Source organism: Vombatus ursinus, unplaced genomic scaffold, assembly GCF_900497805.2.
Source record: "Vombatus ursinus unplaced genomic scaffold, bare-nosed wombat genome assembly UNPS02014779.1, whole genome shotgun sequence".
In the NCBI taxonomy this organism is placed as follows: Eukaryota; Metazoa; Chordata; class Mammalia; order Diprotodontia; family Vombatidae; genus Vombatus; species Vombatus ursinus.
The window spans coordinates 40,185,732-40,211,255 of NW_020954557.1; the positions used below are offsets into that span (position 1 = coordinate 40,185,732).

Sequence of the window (25,524 nt, forward strand, 5' to 3'; positions counted from 1 at the left end):
CAATTGAAATCATATAATATAAACTTGTGGACTCTGTGGCTTCAATCGGCACAGTTTTGTGATTTTTCTCCAGCTTCATTCAGTAGCACATGTGTAGGAACAAAGGCAGTGAATGGTGAGAGTGATCTAAGACTGAGCCTTTGGCAGAGCAAGATAGGCAGTACAGTAAGGGGTCAAAAGACTATGGAAATGGATAGTGTAGAGTTAAACTTACTCATCAAGGGGTAAAGATGGGGAAGGGAGAAGAATGTAGCTAGTGCAGAGGTGATATCTTGGGAAGGAATTGGGGGATTGAAGAATTGGAGGTCATGGTGTGTATGAAGAGAACAGGGTTTTTACAAGGCAGAGAGAGAGAGAGAGAGGTGGAAAGACAATAGATTGTGATTATGTAAGGGAATTTAAGAGTTCATGAACATGGAAGTGGTACATTTGTGGGAGATGGCAAGATTTAAAAGTATGACCACCTTTGTGTGTGGCTTAGATGGAGTGGAGGACTGGGCCATGGGAAATGAGTAAGTTACAGAACTGAGAGATTAGGGTGTTTGAGGGGGAGTCAGTATATATTGTGAAGTCTCCTCGTATGAGGGCAGGAGTTGGGGAGAAGAGAAAGATTGAGCCAGGCTCTGAATTCATTGAGGAAAGAAAAGGAACAACATCTGGAGGTGGGTAGACAGCAGCTACAGGAAGCTTGATTGGGTGGAAGGTATGGACTGAGTGAATCAAAAGAGAAGTTTCTGAGTGACTGAGGGGGTGAGTAGAGGGAGAGCCTGAAAGTGGTAGTGGGTGTAGTGGCAAGATGCCATATTTCATATCCTTAAAAAAAGAGTCTCATTCCTTTCTCAGATGTTTTGGGTCTTCATTTTAAAGGTATTTGGAATGAAATGTTATATGTAATTGAATTTTGGAGCTCTAGTTCCACTGAATAAATGCATGTGCAAAATCCTCATTAAACTGAATGCAAGAAAAAAATCTTAGGCATTTAAAAAGTGTGATGAGTTTAAGAGAACATCAGATAGCAACATTTGTAAGGGAATTTTATTTAAAGGTCATGTATTTGGGGAAGGTATATAGAATTTGTATCTGGTGAATTCAAATTATATGGTTTCCATTTTTAAATACAAGAGCAGGCATTATGCAATGAATGATTAGGCAGTTTGCTTATTATTACTGTTAAGAATGTCTGAATATGAACTTCATAGTGGAGGATCTAATCTGTGACTGGCAGTGAAGAAATATAACAAATAACAAAATGGAAATGTACCGCTTATTCTGCCTAGCTACCAATTTCATTGATTATCCCTTCCCTTCACCCTGCATTTCTTGTGTGTTTTGTGGCAATGGCAACAGATGGCATTTTAGTACTATCTAGGCTACAAAAGTTTATATGGCACAGGCATATTCAAGTCAAGTCAACAAACATTTTAAGTACCTGCTATGAAGTTTCAGGCTTTGAGCTAAAGGCCAGAGGCACAGATATTCTGCTAAGTGCTAAGCATGAGTTTTCTCAAATGGTGTGTGAGGCATCGTGGCAAATTTGAATTTCTCTCACTCTTCAGTGAATTTTTAAAACTTGTGAAACCCAAACTCTTGCCTAACACTGTCCTTGATTCCTTTATGAAAGTAGTAACTAACATTCACATGGCTTTTAAGGCTTTCATATCTCTTTACATTTGTTCCTCACAACAACTCTGTCATGAAGTGTCATTATTATTCCTTTTTATAAATGAAGAAACAGACTGAGAGATGTTAAGGGACTTTCCCAGGGTTGAACAGCTAGTTGGTATCCAAAGTGTAATTCAAACTCAGGTGTTCCTGAGAACAGGTCTGGTGCTCTATCCATTACAATGCCTCACTACCTCAAAATCAAAATAGATATTTCTTTTCTTGTAGAAAGCTGCTAAAGAATATTTTAGAAAAACTAGGCAGAACTTAACTTATTGGTTTTCATAGTTTTGCAAGATTTTAAATGATCTTACAGAAAATCAGATTCTTTTAAAGAATAGACTCCTACTTAAAGCTTAAATCACTTAAAGATTTAAATAACTTTTTTGTATTTTTCCAGTTGTGAAATTGTTTTCCATAGAGACTGAGATAGACTTAATTTTGATTCTCTGAGAATTAAGAATCTTTTGTATCTTGAAGAAAAAGAATAGTGGCTATAAAAATGCTTTTCATGTTCTCATAAGAATTTTTGTTTGCTAGAGAATACTCCATTTCTATTTTATAGTTATTCTTGTTTAACATGATTCATAAATGCCTATGATTACTTAGAAATACATTGACAGTATTATATGATGATATTTGGGAAAATTCAAACTTGTGTCAAGAGAAATGTCTTTTGGTCTAGTATTTTCTGGTGCATCAATACCCAAATGTCTACTGAATGTGAAAGTAGGTTTTATAGTGTAACATGTTCTAAGTCTCCATTTTTTTTTTTCCTTCTGTAAACAGGCAAAACCTTCAACAGTAGAAGTTCTGGAAAATATAGATAAGGTATGTTTTTTAACCTTCAAGTTTCTCCAGACCTGAATAGAAAATTATCTCGTTGTATGTAACAAGTAGCATCCATTTCTTTGGAAGCAAAACCTGATCTACAGAATTAGAATTATGCTAGTAAGAAATTAGTCGGGTAAAAACCTTGATGTAACACAATCTCAAAAAATCAAACTGTACTAGGGAGTCTAGAAGTCTGTGTCAGGCAATGGAACCTGTCAGAGTGAAATCAGATCTTCAGTGTAGTGTAAATCAGGATTGCTGATAGAGTAAACTAAGCTCTTACGTATACCCAAATTTTCACTTTGCACAGTTTTCAATATCCTTTCACAAGTGCCATGGTGATTATTCCTTTAGTGCAAAGGTTCTTAACTTGGTCTTTATGAACTCGTGGTTTTAAAAAATATTTTGATGACTATATTTAAATATTACAGTGTTCCCTTGTAATCCTAAGTATTTTATGTGTTTAAAATGTTAATCTGAGAAGGGGTCTGTAGATTATGTTTATTTTGGCTATAGAGAATGAGTAGACAGAAGAACTAAACCAGTTTTATGGGTTTTTTAAATGTCAATTTTCACTACATTTTCTAAAGCCAATTTTTTTTTTTTTAAATAATCTAATGGACTTATAACAATTTGATTTTTAAAAGTATATGAAAGCTTAAGGCATGATTTTAGGCTATTATCAGATGATATTAGTTATTATAAAACAGAAATATATTAATTTTTCTGAAGATAAAACATAATTAAACATTTAAATAGAAGTATTTTGTAAATGGAAATATGAGTAGGAGAAAGTTATTTCTAATGTTTCAGTAATTGTTTAATGTTTTGGTTTTGAGGTTCAATAACATGTGACAATTCTCTCTTAATAGGAAATCCAAGCATTAGAAGAATTTAGAGAGAAAAATCAAAGATTACAGAAACTGTGGGTTGGAAGGTTACTCCTCTACTCCTCACTCCTTTACCTGTTTACTTGCATAGTGGTATACTTGTGGTATCTTCCAGATGAATTTACAGCAAGACTCACTATGACACTCCCGTTTTTTGCATTTCCATTGATGTAAGTAAATATATATTTCATTTTTCTTTTGGTGTTCTCTTTTCCCCAAATAACCAGTTTCCTCTGGTCAGTTCCTTTTATTGTGGATTAAAGTATCAGTGGGGCTTCTTACAGGCATTTGAATACTTGGGTTTGCTTTTTGACAGTTTGAAGATTTGTTATATATTTTTTTAAAATAGAGCAGAGATCTTGTGTTAGGTAACTCCTTCTGATGGAGCAGCTAGTATCCAAAGACTTTCTAGGATGTGCTCATATGATATGATATGATGATGCTTGCGTACTTCACAACTTTTAAATAAAAAATTTAATAGTGATATTTACTATGCTAGCACTGGAGTATTAAGTTAAAGAGGACATAGGTATTGCTTTCATTCAGTTATAAAAATATTAGTTTTTCATCTTTAAGTGGGAATATTACTTTGTAAAAACCAGATATTTTGGGGCAGCTAGGTGGCGCAGTGGATAGAGCACCGGCCCTGAAGTCAGGAGGACCTGAGTTCAAATCTGGCCTCACACCGAACACTTGACACTTACTACCTGTGTGACCCTGGGCAAGTCACTTAACCCCAATTGCCTAAAAAACACAAAAAAAACCAACCTAAAAAAACATCTTTTATAGCAACTATTTAGAGCAGGAAGCATATCTCCTAAACATTATATGCTGTCTTTAGTGAACCTATAAGAACTAGTCTTGTCCCAACTGTTACAAATGTGTATATAGGCTTTTGAATGTTTGCATAGTGCTTTGAAGTTTATTATCCATACTTATTTCCATTTTTTTCTTTGAAATCTTGTGTTTCTTTAGTGCTTTTTACTCTAGCTATGACACTGTAGCTAAATATAATAATCAATTATCCTGAGCTCCTTTCCTTAGGCTTATTTAAACAAACAAAAAATGATAGTGGTCAGGAATTGGAGAAGCTCTGTTACAAACTCGTGTACCAGAATTAGATTGCCCTTCCACTGAAACATGTTTTGCTAATGTTTAAGGGTCTTGTGAACTTGGGACCTTTTGACTCTGGCAATAATGTGGCTTAACAGATTGTACACAATAACTCTAGATTTTCCTTGAAAACAAGGATATATAGCTATTGAACGTATAATAATTAAGTAGACTGTTAATGTTTTGGGGAAATTTTTACAGATAAATATGCCAGTTTGCTAAATAACTACTTTGCATGGATATTTTTATCATCTAAAAAGTTCTTAGGAGTAATTAGCTTTACAGAGAACACATGTATACAGAGAAAAGCACTTATACGCAGGAAATTAAATGGTGTATACCTTTCCATGGAGTTTGGATTATGTTGAAATTCCTGTTCAGACAATCTAGACAAGAGAATTCCTAGGACCCTGGAGGCCCTCAGTCTACAGAAAAGGGCCATAGAGAAAGGGAATTCCACTTCTGTTTTCTAATTTAATTCCCCCTCCAAGATTCTCAAGTTCTGTGTCTTCAGCTCACCCAACCCACTCCACTACTGTGGACTCATGATATTACCTGAGGAAAACGAGGAAGGAAAACAGGAGGATCTCCATTGTCCTAATCCATTGCCTAAGGGATAGGATGGGGGAAATATCCTTTTCCTTGACTGAATTTCCTTTTCATCCCAATTGGAATTACAGGTTCATAGATTCAGAGCTTCAAAGAACCTTGGAGATCATTGAATCTAACCCCTTTCCCCCCCCCCCCCCCTTTTTTTTTTAATAAATGAGGAAATTGATGTAGAGAGTGACTTGCCCAGGGTCACACAGATGTTAGATATCTGAGGTAAGTTTGAACTCAATCTGCCAGACTTCAATTCCAACACCCTGTCCACTATGTATCTGACTTAATTTGTCATATTTGTATTTCCATCCTTTCTCTGGAACATTGAGTGAACTGAGGGCATGTGGCTTGTATTTCATGCTTCCTTTTGTTAACTGCATGAGTTTAATAACCAGGTTTATGGTCAATGAAGTAGAGTACTGAATGGGGGAATCAGCTGTCTCAAAAAAAGGCTTGTTCTACTTTTACTTGGATTTTTCTTTTGGCTCCAGCCCTTATACCTTTCTTCCTCAGTCCCTGGGGAACGCCAGCTAGTAATTGGCTGGATTATATCATTTCACTTGATTGTGACATGGAAAACATGAGTAATCATGTTGCTAACAGTTGGGAGAAGGTCAGTTACTTTGATGTAGAAATTCTAGTGTGTTCTAGAGGTAGGAAGTAGGGAAGCAGAATTTCTACATATGATAAAATTTAATTTGTTAACTCATTAATTTGGAACCTAATTTGAGTTTATGATAATTTAGGCATGTGCCATATTGATGACAAAAAAAAGAGGAAAACATACTGTAAACAAGGTTGCAAAGCATATGTTTATCTTAAGTAAAACTTTTAAAAGCAATTTTAAACATACTTTAAAAGTATTTGTTTCCACATAGTTTTCTGGTTAAAAATATTTGTATTCAAAAAAGGTCTGGCAAGAATTCTGCCTTGTTCTAATTAAAAGTAAACTAATATTGCCAAATTGGGGGTTCAATTGCATCTCCTTTAGTAGTGTAATATCATGGAAAGAGCCCTTGGAGTTGGAATTAGGCCTGGGGGCAGCTAGGTGGCGCAGTGGATAGAGCTCCGGCCTTGGAGTCAGGAGGACCTGAGTTCAAATGTGGCCTCAGACACATATCACGGGGCTGTGTGACCTTGGGCAAGTCACTTAACCCCATTGCCTAGCCAAAAAAAAAAAAAAAAGAAAGAAAATGAAAAAAAAGGAAGGAGGAATTAGGCCTAGATTCAGGATTCCAGATCTTGGACAAATCAACTCTCCAGCCTTAGTTTTTTACTTATAAAGTATAGTTCATAGTATTTTCACTACGTACTTCAATGGGATTGTTTTAAGGATCAGTTGTGATAATATGTAAAATGATTTTAATAGTCAAGTGCGTCATATTCTTATTTTGAAAAGCATTTTCTCTAATGAATTGGTTTTAATGCCTTTTAAATTTTAACTCCTTATATTTGAGAGGAACAAAACTTAATTCGAAAATGCTAAATTATTTTAGACTGATCTCTCTGTTTTGATTACAACAAGGTTTTTATTGTACCTCCTGTGTCACTGATTGCACTGTCTTTTGCTCTTGTCTCTTTTTCTAGAATTTTCCTTTGGTTTGTTAAATACTAGAGCTATTAATGTTGACTCACTCACATTTGTGACAATTCCAACTGATGAAACTTTGTTTTAATTTCAGTAATTTTTTAACTTCTGCGATTATATTAAATATAGGAAGAAACCAGCAGCCATTCATTTCTAATTCTTTCTGTAAATTGAGTAGAGTTTATGACTTTGTCATTGTTGGCAGTTTTAAACAGTAATGAAAACAAAAATTGCTTGAAAATGAGGGAGGTCTTTTCTCTCTGTTCTGCTGTGTTTGTTATGTGGGCCACTTTACAGGATAAGGCTTGGTTTTCTGGTTTCATTGGAAATTGAAGTTTGGAAATAGTTTGATAGTTTGTAGCAACAGTAACAGCAAAAGGCACATGAATTTCTACCTTATTTTCTGCTTCTGTTTGTGGTATTTTGCAGAACACCTAGATAAATCTGATGTCTGTAAAAAAGGTATACTCCCTATAAATTTCAAACATTTCGCATTCTCAGTATTGGAATATTTGAATTTGGGACAAGGCAAAATATTGGACATGTGATATCTCTAGCAAAAATTTGTTCAATATTAGCCAAATAGAATACTGAGAAACTTAATTTGATTTAAACCTACTTTTCTTACCTCTTGCCTTTCATCTTGTCCCTTATTCTCAACCCTATTCCTTCCTTTTCATGTTTAAGATATGACTGTGCATAATACCTTTTTAGTCTTTATAGTCAGAGAAAGTTTTGGTTGTAGAGATAGCTTTCATCTATGTTTCAGTAGCTGATATTCACAGGTAATTCAATAAAGTCATACTTATAGAACTCCCTTGAACACCTTTCTTGCAAGCTCCAGAGCTGTAGAATTCTAATCCATTTAAGTTCAACACAGGGGACAGAAAATGTACCCAGAAGAATTAGTTGTATATTTCCTCTGTGGTTTTCCCCTCTTCTTTTTTTATACATTGGGAAAGAAACTAAAGCAGAGGAACTGAGCCCAGGAGATTTTCAGTCAGGATGTGCCAGGCACTGTGATAAATTATGGGGATACAAGGAGAGGCCAAAAACCAAGCCAAACCAAAAAGTTTCTGCCTTCAAGAAGTGTACATTTGAGTGGGGTAGACAACATGTAAATAACTAGTCAACTTGCATTTATTAAGCACCTACTATGTGTCACACACGGATGAGGCAGCTATGTGGGCTCAGTGGATAGAGTGCTGGGGCTGAAGTCAGGAAGACCTGAGTTCGAATTTGGCCTTAGACACTTACTAGCTGTGTGACTCCAGTCAAGTCACTCAACCTCTGTTTGCCTTAATTCACTGAAGAAGAAAAGGGCAAACCACTCCTTTATCTTTGCCAAGAAAACTCCATGAACGGTAGAGGTGGGGGCAGCTGGGTGGTGCAGTGGATAGAGCACCAGTCCTGGAGTCAGGAGGACTCAAGTTCAAATTTGGTCTCAGACCAGATACTTGACATTTACTAGCTGTGTGACCCTGGGCAAATCACTTAACCCCAATTGCCTAAAAAAAAAAAAAAAAAAAACCCACATATTTGGGGCAGCTAGGTGGCGCAGTGGATAGAGCACCTGCCCTGAAGTCAGGAGGACCTGAGTCAAATCCGGCCTCAGACCAACACTTGACACGTACGAGCTGTGTGACCCTGGGCAAGTCACTTAACCCCAGTTGCCTAAAAACTAAAAAAACAAAAACAACAAAAAGAAAAGCAGAACAGTAGAGATAGTCCAAGGGGTCCCATATTAGCCAGTGACTGAACTACTGAACAACAAATGTGCCAGGCACTAAGTAGTGGGGTTATAAAGGAAGGCATAAAAACTTCCCCCTCTGTTCTCAAGGAGCTCACAGTCTAATGGGGGAGAAAATATGTAAGCAACTATGTACAAACAAGATATATGCAGGATAAGTTGGGGGTAGTCTCAGAGGGAAGAAGGTACTAAGATTAAAGAGCACTGGGAAAAGCTTCTTGTAGAAGGAGGAACTTTATCTAAGACTTGAAGAAGTCCAGGTAAGAAAGAGGCAGAGGTGAGGAAGGAGAGTATTCCACGCATGGAGGACAGCAGTGAAAACACTCAGAGTTGGGAGATGGAGTGTGTGAGTGTAAACAGCATGGAGGTCAAGTCATTGGATCATAGAATATGTACTAAGGTACAAGAAGACTGGAAAGCGGGGAGAGGCCAGGTTATGAGGATCTTTAAAAAACAAACAGGATTTTAGATTTGATCCTGGAAGCAGTAGTAAGCTACTGGAATTTATTGAATATCAGGCTGATATGGTCAAATCAATGCTTTAAGGAAGATCGATTTGATAGCTAAGTGGAGAGTGGACGAGTGGGGAGAGACTTGAGTCTGGGAGACCAACCAGTAGTCTGTTGCAGTAGTCCAGGTGCAAGTGTAACGTGATGTGGGCTCGCATCAGGGTGGTTTCAGCGTTAGAGGAAAGAAGGGGCTGTATGCAGAAGATGTTACAAAGGTATAAATAACAGGGCTAGCTAATTGATTGGATGTTGGGTAGAGGGCAGTGAGAGTGAAGAGTGGAATATTGACATCTAGGTTGTAAGCTGGGGAGGATAGTGGTGCCACTGACAATAATAATGGAGTTAAGAAGATAGGAATTTTTTTTGGAAAGATAGTGAGTTCAATTTTGGATGTCTAGTTCTAGATGTATAGTGGGCATATGGAGATGTGAGATAATGACAATTGAATCCATGGGAACCATTGAGATCAACAAGAGATATATTGTAGAAAGAGAAGGAAAAAGGGCTTGAGACAGAGTTGTGGGCAACCCTTACTGTTAGAGGATGTTGATGTGGATGAAGATCCAGCAAAGGAGACAGAGAAAGAGGAGTCAGAGAGGTAGGAGGAAGAATCAGGAAAGAGAGCAGTATCATGAAAACCATGAGATGAGAAAGTATAAAGGAAAAGGAGGGTGATTTACAGTGTCAAGGAGAAGGATGAGGATTGAGAAAAGGCCAGTATATTTAGCAATTAAGAGATGACTTTGTAGAGAGTAGTTTCAGTTCCATGAAGTGGAGGCATCCTTCTCAAGGAGTTTAGACACAAAAAGGAAGAGAGACGTAGAATGACAGCAGAGATGGGTGGATCAAGTGAGGGGTTTTTTGAGGATGGAAGAGATGTGGGGATTTTTGTAGGCAGTAGGGAAGTAGCTAGCAGAGAGGGAGACTGAAGATAAATAAGAGTGTGAGGATGATAGGGGGACAGTCTGTTGGAGAAGTTGAGATGGAATGGGATTACTTGTGCATTTACAGGGATTTGCCTTGGCAAGGAAGACCACCTCCTCACCTAAAATGGGAAGGAAGAGATGGTGACAGAAAGCATCTGAGTGATCATGAAATGAGGAATTGAAGAGATAAAGGAGTTACAGTCATGAACATGAATGAAGAATACGTAACAGTGGTGGCAAGATAAAGAGTATGACCTTTGGGGTATAGTTGAGGTTGGTGGAGAAATACTAGTTATGTAAAATAAGTTGAGGAATTGAGAGATTAGAGCAGGGGTGGGGAACCTGTGGCCTTCTCGGTCTTCAAGTGTGGCCCTTTGACTGAATCCAAACGTCACAGAACAAATCCCCTTAATAAAAGGATTTGTTGCAGAAAACTTGAACTCAGTCAAAAGGCCGCACCCAGGGATCTAGAAGGCTACAGGTGGCCTCGAGGCCACAGGTTCCCCACCCCTGGTAGAGTGTTTGAGAGAATATCACTTTATATGTTGAAGTTCCTTAGTATAATAAGGTCAGGGGTTGAGGAAGAGAGAACAACTCTGAGTCAGGCACTGAACTCTTTGAAGAAAGAAGGAGACTGTTTTGAAGATTCACAGACAGCTATCATAATCTGGATTGTGTCATAAATATGGATCGAAGGAACCACAAAGAAGAGGTTACTGAATGAGAGTGGTAGAGGAGAGCATGGAAGTGTCAGTGAAGAGCAGGGAGTAATCTAATTCCCCCACAAGGCTCAGTGAATTCGACTGGGGGTAGGTAGGTGTGAGTAAAAGTGCAACTAGTGCCAGAAAGGGGAGCCAGGAAAGCTGTGTCATCAAATGGAGTCAGGTTTCATTGAATGCAAGAAGATGGAGGGAGCAAGAAAGGAAAAGGTTTAAGATGAAATCGAGTTTATTACCTCTGGAACAGTTTTAAAATGGGAAGTTGAGTTGAGGATGTTATGAGTAAAGGAGCAGTCGGGAGTGGGGTGGTGGATAATAGGGTTTGAACCATGGCAAATGGGGGTTTATGGTGTATCCAATAGGAGAAGGTGATAAACAATGTGAAAGGTGTAGAGAGATCAAGGAGGATTAAGACTGAGAAAAGACCATTAGATTTGGTAATTAAGAGATCCTTGGGATCAGGTTTGGCAGTGTCCCCTTTATTCCCTGTTACTGGGAGTGGCTAAAGCTGAGTTATTGATTGAGTTCAGGAGTTTTGACTAAAGTAGCTGGGTATCTACAGTAAGTATGAAAGCAATATGGTGAGTCCAGTATGGAACAGAGGGTTATTGGGTTGCCTAAGGAGAGACAAACTGGCTCAGGTCAGAAGAAGGGATCAGCTTAAAAACTTCCATGTGGATCAGTACTAAGTGACTACTCAACTTCAGGTCTGTGCACAATCAAAAGGTGATAGAAATAGGGAGGGAGAGAGAGAAAGAGGAAGGAGGGGTGGAGAAGAGTGAAAGGGAAACAGTGGACAGGGAAGAAGGGAAAGAAATCTCCCATTGGGAATTTTGAACAGCTCATCTCAAAATAGAAGGAACTGAGTCAGATTTATGAAAACGAGACATTCTGCAATTGATAAATGGTCAAGTGATATGAACAGGCAGCTTTCAGAAGAAATCAAAACTATAGTTATAGCAAAAAATGTTCTAAATTACTGTGATTAGAGAAATGCAAATTAAAGAAAAACTCTGAGGTACCACCTCATATCTGTCAGATTGGCTAACATGACAGAGAAGGAAAATAACAAATGCCAGAGGGGATGTGGAAAAATAGAGACACTAATGCACTTTGGTGGAGTTGTGAACTGGTCCATCCATTCTGAAAAACAATTTGGAACTATGCCCAAAGAACTATAAAACTGTGCATACTTTTTGACTCAGAAATGTAACTACTAAATCTGTATGCCAAAGAGATCAAAGAAAAAAGAAAAAGACTTATGTGTATGAAAATATTTATAGCAGTTATTTTTGTGGTAGCAAAGATTTGGAAATTGAGGGGATGCCCAACAATTGGGGACTAGTTGAACAAGTTGTGGTGTATGATTGTGATAGAATATTATTGTGCTTCAAGAAATAATTAAGGGAGATGGTTTCAAAAAAACCTTCAAAGACTTATATGAACTGATTCAGAGTGAAGTGAATAGAACCAGGAGATCATTGTACATAGTAACAGCAGTATTGTAATGATGATCAACTGAGAAAGACTTAGCTTGCTCTGATCAATACAGTCCAAATGACTCTTGATGAAAATGCTTTCCACTTCCAGAGAGAGAACTGATAAATTCTGAGTGCAAATTGAAGTATAATTTTTTTACTCTATTTATTTTTCTGGCCTTTTTTTTTGAGATGGCTAATATAGAAATATTTTACACGTATAATTGATGTCACACTGCTTGCCTTCTCAGTGGGTGGGGAAGGGACTGCAGAGAGGGAGAGAATTTGGAATTCAAATTTAAAAAAAGGGCTGTTAAAGATAAGTAATACGTTTTTAAAAAGATAATTTTGACCAAGAAAGCTGCCTGAATGAAGGCAAAACAACCATCTCCAAATACCCACTCTAACAAAAACCTAAAATTTACATCTGATGAAATAATTAAGAAATTTAGTGAGAAGACAATCTAAGAAATCTAGTAAATGATTTCTTGTACCCCATAAATAACCGTACAAAAAGCTAGTGAGAAGCCTGAGGACAATAGGAAAAGGGGCCTCCAGCAGCACTAGTTCCAATGCAGGTAAATAAGCTAACAGTCTCTGTGTACAACCAAGAGACACATGTAGCTTGCAAGGCTCTACATCCAGAGAAAGCAAGGGGGATGGGCATGGGAAATGGTCAGAGAAAGCACTAGAGTGTTTAGATAGTGCCAGGGTTGAGGATGTTGGAAACCCTGGGGAGTGGCAGAGACCACTGCAATGTGGCAACATATAGACCTGAACAACCCAATTCTAATTGCTCTGAGGTCTCTAATACTCTGTTTTGAGATAATGTAGAAGGGACTTGAAGATCCAGCACTGAGAACCTCAAAAATCCCAGGAGGCCTAACCCTAGGAGGGTTAAGGGTGTGTACAAGAACCCAGTGGACTCAAGGTGATAACTTGTAAAGCTACCTCTACCAAAATTGCCACAGGGGCTTGAACAAAGATTGTCACAAAGACCCAATTCAGGAACTGAAGCTGAAGAGATGACTAAATCAAAGAAAACACTGACTAGTATGAAAAATTATTATGGATCTAGAGATTCCACAAAAGGAGACAGTAGCTCAATGGTAATTGTAAGCAGTGATAGTAATTGTAAGCAGTGACTCAAAGGAAAAAATAGATTTTCCATAAAGACTACATGAATGCCCAGAAGAAATGAAGCAAGAGATTTAAAAAAGGATATAAAAGTGCTTGAGGAAAGAATTAGGAGAATGAATAGCTTAAAAGAAAATTGGTGAATCTCTTCACCCAAGGAATGGCCTTCATGAAAACTAGACTAGATCAAACAGAAATCAGTGACTCCATGAGACAGCAAGAAATCTTAGAACAAAATCATATGATTTGAATGAAATGCATCTGATATAGAAAAACAATTGACCTGGAAACTAGGTCAAAGAAGAGATAATTTAGTAATCATTGGATTCCCTGAAAGCCATTATTTAAAAAAATCAGAACACTATTTCAAGAAATAATAAATGAAAATGGCCTAGGTTTTTTAAACCCGCAGGACAAAGCGAAGATGGAAGAATCCATCAATCACCTGTTGAAAGAAAACCTCAAAACAAAAAGTCCTAGGAATGTTATTTGTAAAATCCACAGCTCCCACATTAAAGAAATAGTATTACAAGCACCTAGAAAGAGGCACTTTTAGTATCAATGAGCCTACAGCAAAGCTCACCCAAGATCTAGCAGCTCCTACTGAAAATGAGAGGATAGTTTGGAATGCGCTCTTCTGAAAGGCAAAAGAAAATCGACTTGCAATCAAGAATAACTTTATAAACAAATCCAGTATTATCTATATCTAACTATTTATCTATCTATGGATCTTTATGGAATAGAGGACTTTTAAGCATTTTTAATGAAAAGACCAAAGATGAATAGGAACTTGGAAATACAAACACAAGAATCCAGAGAAACCTAGAAAAGAAAATTTATTTTAGCAATTGAAGGAGCTATGTAATGATTTAGTGCTAACATTCTAATAGGGAGAGAAATTTGAATCAAGAAGGGGAGGAGAGATCTGGGATCATAGCAAGTCAGGTTTTGTTTTTTGTATTTTTTAAAGGATGAGGAAAATGAGTATGTTTATAGGCATCAAATAAGATGCTGGTAGATAGAGAGAAATTAAAGATAAAAGAGACAGTGGGAAGATGTGAGATCATTTTATTGGAAAAATTGGCAGGGATAAGATCAAGGGCACATATGGAAGGATTTGCCTATTCAAGGAGGTCCACATCTTTACCTAAAACTAGAGTGATGGAGGAGGTAGTGGAAGAAGATGGTGTGAGTGATATGAGATGAGGAAGGGAAAGCTCTGGGGAAAAGGTCTCACATTTTTTTAATGCAAGTGTTAGAGTCCTTAGCTAAGAGAGTGAGGGTAGGAAGTGCTGTGGGAGTCTTTCGAAAAGACAAAGTTTGGGCAGCTACTGAGAGTGGAATAATGAATCAATTAGGGAGGAATAGAATGTTTGCCCTGCTGTTCACTGCATCAGGGCCTATTAAGATCAACTAAAATAAATATAAATTGTTTTGTGATTTTTCTCAAGTTCTGTTCAGCAGCATGTGAATACAAGCTAAGGAAGCAGATAGAGTAATCCAGGGTTGAGCTTTGGCAAAGCATAATCTGGAGATAGGGCAAGGGAATTGAGGGTGCAGAGTTAGCTGGTTAGTGTAGTGTAGAATTAGTTCACCAGCAGGTAAGAGAGAAGTATTTAGGGAAGAGAGGAGAGTGTATTTAGTGCAGAGATGATGGCTTGGGAAGGAATCGAGGGATGAAGGGAATGATGTTCACAATGGCGAAGAAGAACTGGGTTAGGAGTGGTAAGACAGGAAAAGATAGAATGGTAATAGTGATCAGATAAAAGAATTTTGAAGTTCGTGAACATGAATTGCTTGTGTGTGATAGCACAATGAAAGATATGATCATCGCTTTATATAGCTGAGGTGAAGTGGAGGAGTAGGTCATGGGAATTCAGTAATAGAGTCCTTTGTAGGCAAGACATGGGGAGGAGAGAGGCTGTGCATCAGGCCCCTGAATGCATTGAGGAAGGATGGAAAATGTCCATATTATTAGTAATAATAATGATGATGATAGTTAGCATTTATATAGCACTTTAAGTTTTGTAAAATGCTTTGCAAGTACCCCATTTTACCTTCATACAACCCTGGGACATAAGTGCTTATTATCCTCTCCAGTATCAGATGAAGAAACTGAGGCAGAGTGATTTGCCCAGGATCACATAGCTAGTAAATAACTAAGGCTGGTTTTTAACTGGGGTCTTTCTGATTCCAGGCCCAGCACTCTACTCACTGAGCCACCTCACTGTCTAAGATGATAGACACCAGATTCTGAATTGGATGGTAGACTGGAGAAACCTGAACCTCAAAAGAGAAGTTGACAGTGAATTTGGTTGAGGGAGGCTCTAGAAGTTGGAAGTAAGGAGATTGTGTTCCTCATTTGCTCTAGTTTTATTGGCATTAGTATTTTTGTTCCTCTGACTAAATCATAAGCTTCTTATGGACAGGAATTACTTTTGACCAATACCAGGGGTGGGGAACCTGTGGCTTCAAGGCCACAAGTGGCCTTCTAGGTCCCTGGGTGAGGCCTTTTTGAGTGAGTTCAAGTTTTATAGAACCAATCGTTTGATTAAGGGGATTTGTTCTGTGAAATTTGGATTCTGTCAAAGGGCTATATTTGAGGACCTAGAGGGCCACAGGTGGCCTTGAGGCTGCAGGTTCCCACCCCGACTAATACTTTTCATCCCCCATGGCACTGCTTTGATGCTGAATACATGAACTCAGCAAGCATTTATTAAGGACCTGTTATGTGCCCTGTATTAAGCTAAGTGCTGGGGATACAACTAAAGGTAAAAACAGCTCCTGCCCTTAAGGAGCTCACAGTCTAGTAGGGTAGACAACAACTTTGTACAAACAAGGTAATGGATAGGATAAATTGTTGATAATCTCAAAGGGAAAGCACTAACATTAAGGAGGAGCAGGAAAGGCTTCTTGCGGAAGGTAGGATTTAGCAGACTTGATGGAAGTCAGGGTGGACAAGAGTTGGAAATAAGGAGAAAGAGAATTCCAAGTATGGGGGACAGCCAGGTAGTCAAATTTCTCAGTTGGGAGATGGAATATTTTGTGCTAGTGTTGTAGGTAGGTGATAAGGAATAGGAAATAAGGAGTAAGAAGACTGGAAAGATAAGGAAAGGCCAGGTTATAAAGGGCTTTAAAAGCCAAAAAGTAGTGTTTGAATAACATGTAGGAAGTAATTACTCAAATAGAAGTTTTGCCTTAGTTTATAAAAATGTGGAATTGTCTATATTGATATCAATTGATGTATCCCTTGCTTAAATTAATTTAACAAAATGTCAGACTTAACCAACCAAAACTGTGTTCAACAACAAATTCAATTCTTTAAGCACATATTAAATATCTCTTGCGTGCAGAACACAAGAATTTGGAGGAATAAAATCAAGTTAGGACAGAACCTTGTCCTTGTAGATTTCTACTGTTTGATAGGGAGATATGGCATGTATGTGATTAAATACAATGTTACATCAATGTGTTAGATGGTGTCAGAAATCTGTGGGAGGTGGAAAGGGAACAGGTCATGTCAGCTGGCTGCCTTGTGAAAGGTTTCATGGAGAACATGAATCCATGGCATGTTTGGAGCCGTGTCTTCTTTGCTTCATCCCTGACCTGAACCAGACCTTCACACTACTGTTCTCTTATCTTCTCCATGTCATCAGCAGCATGAGTCAACAAGCATGAGTGTATTCCTTTCTGTTCTCCCTCCTCCCCACCCCTCCCATCTCCTGACACTGTTAGCTCTGGTAACAATAATCAGTTTCTGTGAACTGTCATTCATGTGGGGGAGGAGGGAAGGCAGAGGGGGTGTCAATCAGTTGCTCTGTGACTTCTTGGAAGCCCTTGCTGGCCACCATTCCTTTATCTCTGTCACTTTCCCAGTCTGTGAGCTGGGATTATCTTCCTTTTTCATCTTGCATTCTCAGTGCTTAACACTATGCCAGAGGCAGTAAAGTAAATAGAGCTCTGCACTTGAAGTCAGGAAGACCTAAATTCAAATCCTGTCTCAGACACTTAATTAGCTATGTGACCCTAGGTAAATCCCTTAGCCTCTGTTTTCCTCAGTTACCTCATCTGTAAAATGAGCTGGAGAAGGAAATGGTAAAACCACTCCAGTATCTTTGCCAAGAAAATCCCAAATGGGGTCATGAACAATAACAGTAGAGACAAACTGAGTGACTCAGTGGATAGAGCACTGGGCCTGGAGTCAGGAAAACCTAAGTTCAAATCCAGCCTCAGACACTAACTAGCTGTGTGACCCTAGGCAGTTCATTTAACCTGTTTGCTTTAATCCACTGGAGAAGAAGTGACAAACCACTCCAGCATCTTTGCCAAGAAAACCCCATGTGGAATCACAAAGAATTGGGCCTTGACTGAATGAATGAACAAAAAGACAGTTAATGTTTGTTGATTAGCGTTATAGTAATGACTAAGAACAATAGAAATTTTAAGAAAGAACCAAGGAGTTTGAAGGATGAAATCCAACCCCTTTATTTTATAGATGAGGAATCTGAGGCCCAAAGAGGTTAATTATGAAATGAGATAATATTTGTAAAGCACTTAGCATAGGGCCTGGCACATTGTAGTGCTGTATAAATGCATATTCTCTTCCTTTTCTTCTGCTTTTGAGTGATTTGCCTATGGTAACATAGCTTATGTCAGAGGTAGAATTCCAGCCAAGGTTTTCTGATTCCAAATCTAATGTTCTTTCTACTTTATCCTATTGATTTTACATAACTACGAACAGAACCCTAGTCAGCCTGCAGATATTGGGGAATCCTGCCCTGCCATTTCAGAATTATGGCATTGTACTTGCTGGTGTTTTAGGTTGGAATACCTTACTTATGTGTATTTTTTAATAATGAATAAATATAAAAAATTATTTAACATTTCTATAGCACTTTATGATTTACAAAGTCCTTTACATGTTTTCTGATCTGCACAGCAACCCTGTAAAGTATACATCCTATTATTTTAACCATTTAACAAATGAAAAAACGAGATTGAAGAGGTTGAGTTGCTTTGCCCCAGGGTTGCATAGCTAGTGGGCATCTGATGTAGGATTCAAACTTAGATCTAACTGACACCAAGCCAGCATTCTTAATAAATATTAATACTAATATTTGGCATATATATCTGTCACTTAAGCATTTACGTGAGTACTTGATATGTATTATTTTAATATGTACCTCCTTACAGATTTCTATTAGATCCTACTTTCCCTGCATACTATTATTGTCATTTCTTTCCTCTCAACTACTCTTTGAAAAAATGATTTACACTTTATCTCTGCTCTCTCTACTTTCATTCTTTTCTAAACCTTATGTAGTCCTTTGGCTTTATCTCACAACTGAAACTGTTTACTCCAGAGTTTTCAATGATCTCCTAATTGCCAAATCTAATGTTCTTTTTTCAGTGCTTATCCTTCTTGACCTTTCTGCGGCATTTGACACTACTAACCGTCTTCCTCCTGCATACTCACTCTTTCCTTCCTGGGTTTTCATGACTTCTTTCTTGGTTCTTCTCCTACCAACTGTTAGCTTACTTCTCAGTCTCCTTCTATGGTTCTTCTTTCATGTCATATCCATTAACTGTGGGTGTACTTTGAGATACTGTCTTGTTTGGAACACTTTGTTTATTATATAGTAATATTTTTCTTTTTTTTTTGTCAATCTAGTAAACCCTTTGCTTTTGAACTGCTGATTGAGACATTTTAAAATGGATGTCCTGTAGGCATCTCAGAATTGAAACATCTGAAACAGAATTCATTTGTCTTTATCCCCAGCACCTTTCTTCCTAATGTCCCTATTACTGTTGAGATCACAGCTATTCTTCCAGTATTCCAGGTTTGCAACCTTGCTGTCCTTCTTGCTTTTTCCTATTTCCCACATCTAACTCCATTGCTAGATTTTGTTTCTATTTCCACAGAGTTTTTTCTATAGCACTTTAAGATTTTTTAGGTGCCTATCTGTCACTTAACTAGCTACTATCTTTGTTCAAGGTGTCATTGCCTCTTGTAGATTGTTGCAGCTCCCCACTCCAGTCTTTCATTCACACATCCATTAAAGTGATTTTCCTGAAGCATTGATCACACCATGTTAACATGCTACTTAATAAATTCTGGTAATTCTTTATTTCCTTTCGAATTAAATTCAAACTCTTCAGCTTGGCATTTAAAGTTCTTCTGGCTTTAAACCTGTACAAGGTCCTTTTCTGCCTCTCTAGTTTTCTTATATGCTACTCCCTTCCACCCACTCTGTGGTTCAGCCATGTTGGCCTTACTTGTTGTTGCATACACAGTAGACTCATTTCCCATTTCAGCGTCTTTGTGCAGGCTGTCCCTTCCATGTGAAATATTTTCTCTATTCATTTCCACCTTTTAGAATTCCTGAGTTTCACGACTCAGCTCATGTACCACCTTCTGCAAGAGGCTGTTTCTGGTTCTTTCACCTTCTAGTGCCTTCATCCTTAAGGCTGCCTTATATTTATTACTCTGTATGTGTATCTACATATAGATATAGATACATAAATATGTATTTATATACATATAAATGCTAGCTATTTAACAACAATGATAAAGAAACTGAGGCTTTGAGAAGTTGTGACTTGGCCATGGGTACCCCCCTAATGAGTATTGGAGGTGGGAAATTATTCCCATGTCTCTCCTGATCCCAGTCCTAATACTCTTTCCACTATACCATGATACCCCTTCATTAGTATTTTGTCAGATAGTTTTTAATTTTTTAAAATGTATTTTGATGTGTAGTTGATCAACCTTTAGTTAAATCAGAGAATCATAGGATTATATAGATCTGGACCTGGAAGGGATCTTAGAGATGAGAAATGAATACAAGCATGAGCTTTAGATTGAATTTTTATTAGATAACTATGTATCCCAGCAAATGTCAGGTCTTCTATTGGTAAGTAAAGATTGGACATCTTGTTCCTGAGCTTCGTGCTCAACCGTCTACTGTTGAAAGTACTGTAACAAACTTGGATGGGTTTTATTGGGGAAAGGTAACTAGAAGGAGGCTGCTCAGTGTTAGGTCATACGATAAATGCTAATGAGTAAGAGATATTAGCATCAGCTGGTAAAAAACAAACTGCTAAAGCTTTATTTATTGCTACCTCTACAGTAAGGCAAGCAAATTCCTCTTTTAAAATACTATACTGTATTTTAACTTACTTTGAGCATGTATATATAGTGTTACAGATTGTTAAGTTTTTAAAAATAATCATTTTTCCTTTCAAAATCTGATTGGAAAAAAGTTGGTTGCATTCTTGTATGATTTTAAGATATCGTGAGATGTACTTCTTGTAGACATGTTTTTATAATGCTAGTCACTAGAAAATAAGACTTATTTACCTGAAATCCACTTTATAGCAATATTTTAAAAAAATAATTTATTTCATTTATTGAAGAATACTTATGTTCATTTTAGAGTTTAAGGGAATTTGTTTGGAGCACTTTGCTCATTATATAACTGAACTTTTCCTTTTTCTGTTTTCAATTTAGCAGACTCTTTGCTTTTGAATGATTGTTTTATCAAGATTTTGGGTCAAGCATCCATTGTTTTAAACTCATGATGAATAGAGTTAAACACTGAAAGGAGTTAATAAAGAGATTTTGGAATCTTCTGGATTTAGGAATTAGGTCTGTAAGAAAAACCAAAAAAAAAAAAACCAACTCTCTCTTATAGTTTAGATTTATTTGATAGAGCCTTTAGAGGCTGATGCTTATGTTCAGTTACTTGTAACTTGTATATTTAAATTTTTTCTTCAGAATTTAGCACTCTTTTTTTTTTTTGGTTGTATTTTTTAAGTACTATACCTTTTATTGACTTTAGAGACTTTGGTGCCATAGGAAGACTGAAATATGTCAGTCTGTCCTGTAGATGGCAATTCAGGTTTCAGAAATGCCTTGTTTACTGTTCTAAAATTTTTATCTGAAAAGATTCCATTTAATAACATTAAAAACATTAATTTAACCTTAAATTTGTATTAATTATTTTCAAGTCTTTCAGAGACATTGAAAACATCCCCTTGTTGACGCATAGAAACTTTGTACATTATTTGATTACCCTACATATCAACCTTCTTTGAAATACTTACGCAGAATTCATTTTGACTTGTAAATTTAAAAATCACATAAAAAAGGACAGTGTTTCTGAATTTCAGGCGTATAAACTAAAGTATCATGTTTGTACTCTTATAGATTATTATACAATAATAATTTATGAAATGATTTCATTTTACATTGCTTTTTCTCCCAGCTGTGAAGTAGTATTGCAAGTATTGTTATCCTCATTTTACAGAGTAGGATAGAAGAGGACAGATTAAGTAGGTAATGTTTGCAATACTAGTTAGTGGCAGAGTTGGGACTCTGATAAAGGTCTTTTGATTACGGATAATTCCAGGAATTTTTCCATTATACTGAATTACAATTTCCCACAGAACTTTGTTTATATATACATGCATTTAAAGTTTTGGTGTGTGAGAACAAAGTGATCTTAATCTTTAAATAAAAATTGGCCTTTAGGCAAAAAAAAATTATGACTATCTCTTAGTTCTATAAATAAAACAACATATCTGAAAAAACATTGGGGAAGCAGCTAAAAAATACTATTGACAATTCACCATATAACCTTATGAGATACACTGATCAATTTGACCATATTGGAAGTTGTGGAAAGAGGTATATTGTCATCTATAGGGATTAGAGAGCAGTGACATTTTGGGGGCTTTTTCTTCTTGTCATGTCCCTTCCTTTTCTTCCTCCAGTCATATCTCCTACCCTTGTATTTCAGGAGATTTGGGGCAGGCTGAGATTCTCTGTTATTGTAAAGAATTTGAGAATTGTGAACAGAATAGTCATCAAATCCCTTCTTTATCCTAACATATTACATAAAGATAAATACATGCATATAAATAAAGCTTTATTTATACCTTTTGTTTTTGTATTAGTAATTTCTGGATTTCTCTCCACCTCCATCAAGTTCTTTCTAATAACAGCAACAACAAAAACACCCCAAATAGTTAAGGGAAAACAGTAACACAGTGACTATATGCAGCATTCTAATTTAGTGGTCTTCTTCCTCTCTTCAAAGAGTAGGTGAAGTGTCCTCTTTAATATAGATGTGCAGTGCTTGGACTTTGACGACTTGTCTAGCCATCGAGTATTCTATTAGTCCCTGTTGCTAATTTTCCCATGTTTTAGTGTTTTAAGTTTAAATCATCCCATCGTTGAATGTAGATATTGTAATGTTTATTCTTCTATGCTTTGGAAAAAAACTTTTTATGTTAGGAATAATGATATTAACATTTTTATGATACACATTTGTAAACTGCTTCGCATACTTTTTTTTATTGTAATCTCACAATAACCCTAAGTTGAATATTTCAAGTATTATCCCTGTGTTCTGCAGATGAGAAAATTGAGGCTTAGAGATGGTAAATGACTTTCCCATGGTTACTGAGCTAGTAAGTGTCAAAGTTTTAACCCAAGTCTGCTTGACTCCAGGTGTAGTTAACAAGGCAACAAATATTTACTAAGTCCTTACTAGGGTCTCCTATGTGCTAGAGACTGTGCACACCAGGCACAAAGCAAAAAGAAAGACAGTCCCTGCCCTCAAGCAGAGCTGGGGCAGAGAGAGAAGGTACCCACATAGTGGCATAATGTTAAAGTCCAGAAAATTGGAAGCAGAGCCAGAAGGATAATGACATTTGACTGGACTGGGCTCCTTCCCAAAATGGAGTCCCAGGAGGAACTTAACAATGGCAGAATGGTGCTGGCACACCAGGATGTTCCAAAGTGAGGAAACCCTATGCGCTGATTTTCTACCAAATAAATTCTAAAAGTTCTCAAAAGAAAGAGTTTTGTTGCATTTTTTAGAAATTTAAGACTGGAGCTTGATTATGGTAAAATTAAATTCTTATTAGTCTCAGAGTTGGCTCCAAAAGTAGGAGTTGTGCTCATGGGATTTTTTGTAAAGAGATATTTGGTCAAATTTACCTATCAAGTACTCATTTTTATCTTATGTGGAATTTTATTTTTCAGATAGCTTAATGTTTTTAATGATAGAAATTTTTACTACTGCTTTTCTATATTTTAATTGAAATGTTTTATTAAAAATTTAAGGTTGAATAGTAGTATAGCCAATTTAACTTGCATAGTAACTACTTAAATTAATTTCAGTATGCAATAGATATCTGAAAAATTTTTCAATCTTATCCTCTTTAGTCCTGATAAAAATTCTTCATCCATATTTTCTCACTCATTTCATTATATGTCCTCTCTGTCTACTCCAGACCCTCATTTTCTTACTTAATGACCTCCGTAATTATCTGGTCCCTCTCTTTTCTTTGTATTCCTTATGCATTCAGAACCTCCAAAGGGAAAGGAACCCACATGTACAAAAATATTTATGGCAGCTCTTTTTGCAGTGGCAAAGATTTGGAAATTGAGGGGATGCCCATCTATTGGGGAATGGCTGAACAAGTTGTGGTATATGAATGTAATGGGAATACTATTGTGTAATAAGAAATGATGAGCAGGCAGATTTCAGAAAAATCTGGAAAGACTTACATGACATGATGCTAAGTGAAGTGAGCAGAACCAAGAGAACATTGTACAGAGTAACAGCAACATTGTGCAATGATGAACTTCTCAACAATGCAGTGATCTAAGACAATTCCAAAAGACTCATAATAGAAAATACTCTCCACTTCCAGAGAAAGAACTATGGAGTCTGACTGCAGATCAAAGCATACTGTGTTCACCTTTTTTTTTTTGTTTGTTTTTTCTTTCTCTTGGTTTTTCCCTTTTGTTCTGATTCTTCTTTCACAACATGACTAATGTAGAAATATGTTTAATATGGTTGTACATGTATAACCTTTATCAGATTGCTTGCTGTCTTGGGGAGGGGGAAGGGAAAGGAAGGGGGAAGAGGAGGGAGGGAGGGAGAAAAAAGTTTGGAACTCACAATCTTACAAAAGTGAATATTGAAAACTTTCTTTACATGTAATTGGGAAAAAATAAAATACTATTTAAAAAACTATAATAAAATAAAATAAAACTATAAAATAAAAATAAAATACTATTTAAAAAAAACACTCCAAGATATCTATTCTAGGCTTTTTCTAGGTGTCAGAGAGGATACTTTTGGGTAGTAGGACCTCTCCCTTACCACATTCCTAATTATGCAGCCCATCTTTGAACTATACTCTCCCTTAGTTAATCTCTGTTTCCTGCCCCCCACCCCAGTTTGTATCAGAATTTCCTCCCTAGGTCCATTCTTTCCCATTTCCTCAGGTGCCAGTTGCTCCCTAGACTTTTCAAGCAACAAATCCCGCAGGACACACCCAGCACACAAGGTCCCCATCTCCCTTCACACCTCTTCTCATCACCAAAGCAATGCCTCCTTCCTTCCTCACCCTCTTTTTTTTTTTTGGTGAGGCAGTTGGGTTTAAGTGACTTGCTTAGTCCTACAACTAGTGAGTGTTATGTGTCTGAGGCTGCGTTTGAATTCAGGTCCTCCTGACTCCAGAGCCAGTGCTTTATCCACTGCGCTACTTAGCTGCCCCCCTTTCCCCCTTTTTTCAGTCCTCCCCCCCACTCTCCTATAGGCTCTCCTCTTTCTGAAATAGCAGAGGTCATTGTCTTCTACATGCTAGCCCTAGATTTGACCCTGGTACATCATATGTTCTTCTTGATACCCTTGCTCTTTTCCTCCCGGCTACTTTCATGTCTCTTTCACCCCCATGTTATAATGTAGTTCCTGAAAAGAAAAGAAAGCAACAACATTGATTCACCGATAGGCAAGGTATGTTGTCATATTCTGTCTATAATTCCCCAGGCCTGTTTCTTCACTGTTACTTCTACCAGATTTCTGCCGTCACCCCTGTCTCCTTGTATACGTCTAGAAAAAATTTCTCCCTGCTGTCACCCTGTCGTTATTGCTGTCCTTGGTTGCTATATTTAGTCATTCCTCCTGCATTTCTATTATTTGAACTGTTGGAGAAGCAAATATTTTTTTCAGTTCTGGTTTTCTTTCTAAAAATGTTTCAAACATCTCTTTATTATTGAATGTCCATCTTTTCTCATGTAAGGTTAAGATCAGATTTGCAGGGTATGTCAAACTGTGCTGCATCTTGAGCTCCATTGTTCTTCAGAACACATTATTCCATTCCCTCCTGTGTTTTCTGGTAGATACAGAATAGTCTTGCATTATTTGAATCTCCTTTCCTTTGTATTTGAAAGTCTTTTCCTTGATTGCTTGACGAACTTATTTCTGAATAAAATTGTTAAATTTAACCACTATG

The 25,524-nt window shown here is 37.1% G+C and overlaps 1 protein-coding gene across 4 annotated transcripts in view; it reads left to right on the top strand.

Moving 5' to 3' along the window:
* Positions 1–25,524, top strand: part of LNPK (lunapark, ER junction formation factor) — a 100,984-nt gene that overhangs the window by 8,634 nt on the left and 66,826 nt on the right. For all 4 annotated transcript variants that reach the window (XM_027865922.1, XM_027865925.1, XM_027865924.1 and 1 more), the window contains exons 3-4: positions 2,452–2,493; positions 3,369–3,556. In XM_027865922.1, coding sequence (XP_027721723.1) covers positions 2,452–2,493; positions 3,369–3,556 — 230 coding nt within the window. The remainder of the gene's footprint in view (positions 1–2,451; positions 2,494–3,368; positions 3,557–25,524) is intronic.